Source organism: Mandrillus leucophaeus, unplaced genomic scaffold, assembly GCF_000951045.1.
Source record: "Mandrillus leucophaeus isolate KB7577 unplaced genomic scaffold, Mleu.le_1.0 Scaffold676, whole genome shotgun sequence".
NCBI lineage: Eukaryota > Metazoa > Chordata > Mammalia > Primates > Cercopithecidae > Mandrillus > Mandrillus leucophaeus.
Window position 1 is genome coordinate 911,447 of NW_012107319.1, and position 8,682 is coordinate 920,128.

At 37.4% G+C, this 8,682-nt stretch overlaps 1 protein-coding gene across 1 annotated transcript in view; it reads right to left on the reverse strand.

The window, feature by feature from the left end:
- DST (dystonin) overlaps positions 1-8,682 on the reverse strand; it is a 504,672-nt gene that overhangs the window by 46,093 nt on the left and 449,897 nt on the right. The window contains 5 exon segments of the mRNA XM_012002056.1: positions 1,471-1,572; positions 1,695-1,817; positions 3,567-3,793; positions 4,686-4,917; positions 6,233-6,436. Coding sequence (XP_011857446.1) covers positions 1,471-1,572; positions 1,695-1,817; positions 3,567-3,793; positions 4,686-4,917; positions 6,233-6,436 — 888 coding nt within the window.

An 8,682-nucleotide genomic window follows, 5' to 3' on the forward strand; every position in this document is an offset into this window, starting at 1 on the left:
CCCAAAGCACTGGGATATTTTGCATTTTAAAGAAGTTTCCAAACCATATAGGAGGGCGATAAAACTTGGATTTTTAAATTACCATTAGCCAACCCTGACTAAGTACTTAAGCAGCAACCCGGGAAATAAAACATATTTTACTTTACAATCAAATCTTGAAAATTAGCTTCCAAAGCTTTGACATCTAGCTACAGCTAGCTGCGCTGTAGCTACTTAATAAATCAATCTGCCCTTTGCTAGCACAGGTGATGCTACTAATACATGATCGACACGACTTACGACAGGCCTTGTTTTTCTGGTAGTGATAATGAGACTGTACAAGCCATGGTGGCTCGCCCGTGACCACCTAAATGGTTGCATGTGGTGGCATTGCCACCTCTAGCCATGGAAGAGATCACAACTCAATGATTTAACAATGACCTAGCCTCACAGACAGGCTGGAACCCGAATTAGTTATTTGTCATTGATACCTAACAGTAAATTATCACTTAGGTTACAAAAGAAAAAAAAAAAAAAAAAAAAAAGAGGGAGGGAGAATTAAAATAAAGTGTTATGTTATTTGTAGTAAAATTTTTCATATATTTCCAAAGTTCAAAAAACTTCTCAGCTGGCATAAAGCCTAGCTGTGACATTTATTTTTACAAATATAGAAATGGAATGGCATAATGAAAAAGGAAAAGATGTTCTCATCTGGGCTTTAAAAATAATATTCACTTAGTGTTATGGAAATACTTAAGCTTTTTCCATATGGTAAGAAGGATGAAAGATTAAACTCCTGCCAGCCTGTTAGGAAATGGAGCAAGGTTAAGGGAGGTAGGGAGAGAAATATACTCGAGTTGGCCTCAACTGACAGAATTTTTAATACAAAAAAAAACCTTATAAATGGTTAATGAACTGAATGAAAACCCTTAAGTGAAAAACAACTATTAAAACAAATTATATACATGGAAAAGAAGAAAACAGTTTTTACACACCAGATTATGACCTAACAGAAATCTATTTTTGTACATGGAGAACATTGGCTTCAAATCAAATTTCTTTACTTCTGACTTTAGTTAAACTTGGTGATATTTTTAGATAGTGTTTACTCCTTTCATCTTATTCCACTCAGAACAGAATTCAGATTTAGTTCCATTTCACTGTCTGGTGCTGAGCCATTTATAAAAAATACTGTGTGGGAACATTTACTTTCACTTAAAAAAATCAAAATATTTCTTTTCAAAGTAAATTTCACTGAATGTGTATACAGAAATGTGTTTAGATGTGTATATAAATCTACACATATCCGAAAGGTCAGAAATATCTTCTAAAAGACAAAACATGAACTGAGATACACAGGCAACTGCAGGAATAATTTGCCCACAATTGCATATGCACTGGCAGGTCTTGAGGTGGTGCCAATATGTACACATCAATTATTATGATTCCTCCTTCCAGCTAAGACCAGCACATACACTGTAATCCCCTTACCTGCAGTCCATCCTGGTACTGAACGGCAGCCTGCATTGCCTCCTCAAGTTTGTCAATCCGGTCTTTCCAAGCTTTATTTAGAGAATCCCATGCTGAATTTAACTACAAGATGTATGTTAGAACTCTTTTAGTGCCATATTTTAAATTTTCAACTACTTTTAACAAAATATTTTAGTTAACTGAAAACTTTTTAAAAGCCATTCTCATAAGTAAGCCAGTTGTACCTCATCTATACTCTTCTTGACAATGGGTTTATCAGGCTCCCCACATGCCGCAATGAGTTCAGAACCCAGGTTAATAACTATATCCAGCTCCTCCTGTAGTCCGTCTATTTCTTCCCTTATGGCCTAGAATAAGAAAATGACAGCCTTTGAATTTTAAGCAAAACCACATCAAAACTTTAAAAAGTACACAACAATATCAATGGTAGTTATTTCTAGAAGGTGGCATTCTAATCATTTTTCTTTCTTTCTTTCTGTTTTCTAAGTTTCTGCAATAAATTTTTTCAATAAAAAATATTTTAAAAGAAAAACAGCACCCTTTTAGTAACAAATGCCAAATGTTTATTATAAAGATAATATTTAAGAAATGATAAATATGAAATACCTTAACAAATACCAAAACAAATTTTTTTAAATATCAACAATACTGCAAGGCTTAGAAAGACATTTTGGTTTCCAAACAATATACATTAAAATAGACAAGTAAAATATGAATTCAAAAACTATACAAATTAATGTATCTGTTAGTAGATACAGAATAATCTAGTTATGGATTTACATTTTATGTCATTACCCTAGGTAGGACCAGGTAGGACCTGTAAGGTACAAAAATATCACAACAGAAAGGCAGTATCCTACTTTTGCTTTCATCTTCTTGGTTAAATATATTCATTCATTCAACAAACACTGAATAACCATAAACCAAGCCCTAAACCAGGCACTGGGGATACAAAGAAAAACAGATATGGCTATTCCCCTCAAGAGAATACCAGGAAAGACAGAGGCATAAGCAACAGTAAATCATACTATGTGCAGAGTCCTTTGCATGAAGAAAGCCTTATGGGAACACAGGTGCACTAACTCTGCTAAGTATACAAGAAAAGGTTTTATATGGGGGTAATAATCCAACTGAACCTTGAGTGGGCTTTGCCAGAAGAGTGGCAGGAAGGACATTCTAGAGTGAGGAAATAAGATGTGCAAAGGCACTGACACTAGAAAGAGCAAAACAGTTTGTTTTGGGAAACCTCCTTTCTAATCAATAGCAGGGAGGGAGCTCGGTAAAGGAGCAAGAGAAAAACATAATTTTGGAAACATAGGCACGAGCTAGGCTGGGATGCAAAAAGCTGCATGCCCTGCTCTAGGGAGTTTGAGCTTTATCCAGAAGGCTGGGGATGCCTCTGAGTGGGTTTAGGTAGCAACAGAGTAAGAGCAGATCTAGAGGGAAGACTGGCGGCAAGGTGGGAGGCCTAGCAAGGAAAGACAGTCTGCACTTTGGATTACTGTGGAAGCTAAAAAGAAAGAGAGAGATAATGAGGCCCTGAAATAAGGCAAGAACAGTGAGGATAAAGAGAAATTTTTTGTTGTTGTTGTTTTGTGGGTTTTTTTGGTTTGTTTTCTGAGACAGGGTCTCACTCTGCTGCTCAGGCTAGAGTACAGTGGCACAATCTTGGCTCACTGCAATCTCCACCTCCCAGGTTCAAGTGATTCTCATGCTTCACCCTCCAAGTAGCTGGTACTACAGGTTTGCACCACCATGCTTGACTAATTTTTGTACTTGTAGTAGAGACAGGGTTTCATCATGTTGGCCAAGCTGGTCTCGAACTCCCGGCCTCAAGTGATCCTCCCACCTTGGCCTCCCAAAGTTCTGGGATTACAGGCATGAGACACCATGCATGGCCTGAGAAGTCGTTTTAAACATACAATCTCAAAGCGAAATTTGTGGGTATACTGTATCTCCTACTGGATCATTGTACATTCCATTTTCAGAACCAAATATAAATGTTAACAGAGTAACGCCTAATATTTACCCAAGGAATCTGGATTTCATCATGCCACAACTTATTTTTCTAACTTTAAATGAGATTTTCTGCTTACCTCTGCTGCTTCTTGCTGTTGTTTTACTACTGAAGGATCAATTCCAGGATCTTCCAGGTCCCGGATGAAATCTTGAGTATCTTTAATGGTAACTACCAATGACATGTGATCACACCAGAACTTTTCTGCTAGCTCCATCACATCCAGTAGTTTGGCTTCCCTTTCTTCCACCAGTGTGTGTATGTTCTCCCAAATGAAAACCATTTGGTCAAGTTTATCCTGAACAGCTATGAAGCAAAACAATATCCACAAGGCGACAGGTTAGCCCCATGGAACCAACAAAGCAGAATGTTACAGTTCACACAGAAAGTAGTGATCCAATTTGCTAAATATCTAAAACTGGACCAAGTTTTGAATGATTCCAGTCCAGTGGGTATCAGTAGGTCCAAGAGTCTATGCCAAATAACACAGTATCTCTGGGTCTCCTACTCTTACCAAACCAAGATTCTTCCTGACAAAAGTGAGCTCAGAGTGGAACCAAATTTATCAAGTTTCAAGTTCATTAAGGCTGTCCTTAATCCCAAAGGGAGTGAAATAATCACCTAGGTACACTTTTATGCTCTCCAAATCAATAGTAAAATTGTCTGTTCAGTCCCAGGAATGTAACAATGTATGGTATGTATTTTGAGCTTGCTTCTAGAGTACTCTCATTGTGAATTTCCACTACACACATGCTCTCCCTTTTGACCCTCAGCTCATATCTCAAAGATGGCTGGCTGTGGTAGTGGTTCTCATTTTTGTGGCTATGTGACGCAGGATGCATGCTATGTAAGGTAGTAAAGTCAGTAATGAGGGAAAAAACCCAGATATGGCCTTATTAGCAATACACTTTAACCTACTGATTTAAAAGGCCTGAGAACACATGGTCTTTGAATATATGGTATTTATACATGGTCTATGTATAATGGCATGCTTTGTAGTCAACTGATTAATTTCACAAACACAGGAAGACATTAACAAGGGATTTGCATACACAGCCCTTCAACCCTAAACACATCACATTTGTAATACCTTTTTTAAAATGCAGCATTTTGTTATCCAATTGGATGTTGAGTAAACAGCATAAACATTTAGAATGCTTTAAAAATAAAGTTTGTTTCCCTATTCCAAAAGTATTACCTTTGGCAGATATGTCTTTATCAGTCCCCCCAGATCTAGCGATCATTTCCTCTCCCCTCTGTTTAAGAGTTTCATATAATGGCTGTAGCTTTTCCATGTCTACTGACACATTCTTATTTTCACTGATCTGTTCCTTGATCTTCTCGACCTCTGCAGAGATAGACGGCGGCTGCCTCAGACGTTCCACAATGCGTTCCAGGCTCTCAAGAATCTGATCTATCTTGTCATGGAACTAGGGGCAAAACAAAGAGATCTTTTATGGAAAAAAGATCTGTAATACCAAGTGTGAAATTTAAATGAAGAAACATTTTTTACAATTTAGTGGCAAAATTAAGAATAAATCTTAGCCTCTTTATCAACAGACCCATTCAAAAGTTACATCCACCTGGTACGTGAAGACATGCCTAAAATTATGACGTATATGCACCTCTGTGTCACATGACCTATGTACAATAGACTTAGTTTCTTGTGAATAGTTGAGTGTATACATTAAGAAATGGTATATGTTAATATGCAATTGGACCAGGATGACATGGCAGCAGCATCTCTTTACCTGTTGCTTCATCCTGTTATCATAATTCAAATTAATATTAAAAATCAAGTTCAATAAGCTGAGTATTTGTCTATTACAATGGATTGTTTCCTTCATTTTTAATGAACTATTTTGGCATCCTGAAAAGTTATATTATTTAATGTGAAATTCATGGAAAGTTTTGATTAGATTCCAGGGAATTCTTAAGTTATGCATTTCCTGAACTGAAAAATGTTAAAAAAAATTTTAACAAAAAAAACCTCCCCAATGTTTTAACTTCTGATATAACAGAAGTTACAAGTTTCAGAAGTTTTTATTTACTTCATGGTTAAACACATAATCAGACACATGAGAGAATTTAAAATTTTTATTTTCAACCATAGACAATTAAAGCTATAAAAACTTGTTCATTCGTATCTATGAATGAACTTTGTTCTATACTATCTCAAAGTTAAGGAATAATCACACAGGACTGTGACACTGGCCTACTCTAACGTGCCATATCTAATAATAAAACCCAAATCTTGAAAATGGAAAATCTTTGGGTATTTCAAAATTCAACTTCTTGAAAAAGATATTTTCAGAAAAGAAAAAACCATCAATATCCAACTTTATATTCTTTTTCTTTTCATTTAGCCTATCATTCTTTCTTCTCATTGCCTTCTTGAGAGTATTTTATTAATAATTGTAACACTTTCCTTTATCTCTCCCAATGGCAAATATTGTATTCTATTCAGGATGGACACTGAATTAAATTTTTGGACAATGACGACAACTGCATGTTTCTTAAGTCATTGAAAATTATTTTTATTATATCTATAAGCAGGCAGAGAAAAATAAGGAGATAAAGGCTGGATGCAAGCAAACATCACCTCTGAGGGACACACACATCAATACTCAGAGTTAATGTGGTGAAATAATTTTAGTTAAAATTTAATCAGAAGATCCAGGAAAATGTCTTTCTGTGCTTTGTTGTCTGCAAGAACCCAATTCTATTTCTAGTGTAAACAATTACCTGAGTTGATTGAGAAATGGCTTCATCCAGTGCCACAGCTCGCTTTTTGACATCTTCTTTAATTTGACTGTAAAGGGTGTCGGCTGCCACATACTTCTCTTGGATAGAAAAGCCTTCCCCAGGGCTCAATTCCAGTAACTGTGGCCCAGTTTTGTTCATCTTATCTATATGAGGCTTGTGTTCAGCTATTAACTCTCGCAGTTGCTATAACAAACCAAACAGCTTTTGAGTATCTCAGGGTCACACCTCCATATTACAGCTGTCTACACCTGCAATGCATCCAGCTGGCAAGAAACTCCAAACAAACCCCTCCCCATCACAAGGCATTTAACACATGATGGCTCATACAGCTCTTTGCCAGGAAGAGAGGGCCCTGACACAAAGATTAAACAACAGTCTGGTCACACCAAAGCCCCTTTAGGGTACAAAGTTGCTAGTTCAGTGAAATAATGAATCCCAGTTTATTATGCATCTCATACCAAGAACAGCACATTTTGACAAGAGCATTAGCCAAGGGTCATATTATATAAAAGTATTCTGAACTCACTATGTCCCCAACCTACAGACACCAAGTCATATCTCATGGTGTTCCTTTCTGCACACTCATGATATACACAAAAATAATAGAAAGAAAAAGAGAGAGAGAGACAAGACGGGGGAAGGAGGGAGAAGAGAGGGAAGAAAAAAGAATAGAAAGAAGCTCAATAGAAGTTAGATGCAATGCTGAGACAAAAACCTCAAGATAAGGAATGCTAGGGTGATGTAAACCCATAAGCCATTGCATTTATATATATGGGCTGATAGAAAATGAATGAACATGTATTACACTTTATATTTATGTATGAATCTATTCTACATATGTATGATATATAGATATACATATAAATGAATCTCTATTCATTATTTTAAAATATAAAAGGCTGCAAGGGCAATCTATCAATACACAGCTATATACTGAGCACTGTTTGTAAGGTCTATTTAAGGAAAAATGCATGCCATATGAATGTGTTGCACAATTTTGTTAGCTAATCAAGAAATACAATGATATTTATACTAGTGGGTGGGTGTAGAATTCAAGTGGAGCCCCATTCCCTTTAATAGAGAAGATGTGTTGGAAGCCTGAACACAGAATATCTGTACTTCATGCATCCCATGGATTTCAATGAGCAGTTTTTCATGGGTCAAAGCCAAAGCCACCCCTGCCTGCAGGTTTTTCTGAGGCTGGCCTCTGTGCAGCATTGAGGGGGTCTTTCATTGTACTACATTATTGATTAGGTTCCCTCATCAGCAGCTCTTTGTCCTCACCAGAATGTGTATCTCCAAACTCCAGCCCCTCACAAAAGCTTCTCTGGGGAACCTTACTTTCAGGAAAGATAGTCTAGAGATAAGCTACCAGTCTCTTCCTGCAAACTTTAATTTCTATCAGTCACCAGGAAAAATGACCAGGATGGCCACATACCTAGATTTTTATTGAAAGTGTCTACTAAAATCAATTTTGACCATTATTTTGAGAACTTGTTGAGGAATTACATCATTAACTATCACCAATGTAATAAAATATTTTGAAGGTTTTCAGAACACTGCCTCAAAATAGTTTTGGAAAGGGCTAAATAAAGATAAATGTGATTTTAAAAGAAGGAAGAGTCTAATGTAGCATGCTGCACATAAGAATGTGGGAGGGCATATTTGCAATCTAGCTCCTGGGTGTCCCAGGCCAAAGTTTTCTTATGTTTTATTTTGCATAATTAGATATCTTCATGCTACTTTATCGAATGGAGGTGGTGATAGTATATCAGCTATAGATAATCTCACGGAAAAGGAAAACTGAAGATGTCACATAAGTTCTCCTGTCAATGTTCTTTCATGCATGCTTGGAAAACAAGCTTTCACTCAAGAGTTATCATGAGACTCTCAAATATTTCTTGAGTTCCTTTGAGTTTAGGTAGATCTCACCTGTATAGCACCACTATAAGGCAACTTGGCTTGGCAAGTAGTGACAGGAGTTGTCTTTTTTTTTTTTTAAGAGACAGTTTCACTCTTGTTGTCCACACTGGAGTGCCATGGCGCGATTCTGGCTCACCACAACCTCCGCCTCCAGGGTTCAAGCAATTCTCCTGCCTCAGCATCCCAAGTAGCTGGGATTATAGGCATATGCCACCACAACCGGCTAATTTTGTATTTTTAGTAGAGATGGGGTTTCTCCATGTTGGTCAGGCTGGTTTAGAATTCCTGACCTCAGGTGATCCGCCTGCCTCGGCCTCCCAAAGTGCTGGGATTACAGGCATGAGCCACCACATCCGGCTAATTTTGTATTTTTAGTAGAGACGGGGTTTCTCCATGTTGGTCAGGCTGGTCTCGAACTCCCGACCTCAAGTGATCCACCCGCCTTGGCCTCCCAAAGTGCAGGGACTATAGGCGTGAACCACTGCGCCTGGCTGAGGAGCCCTTTT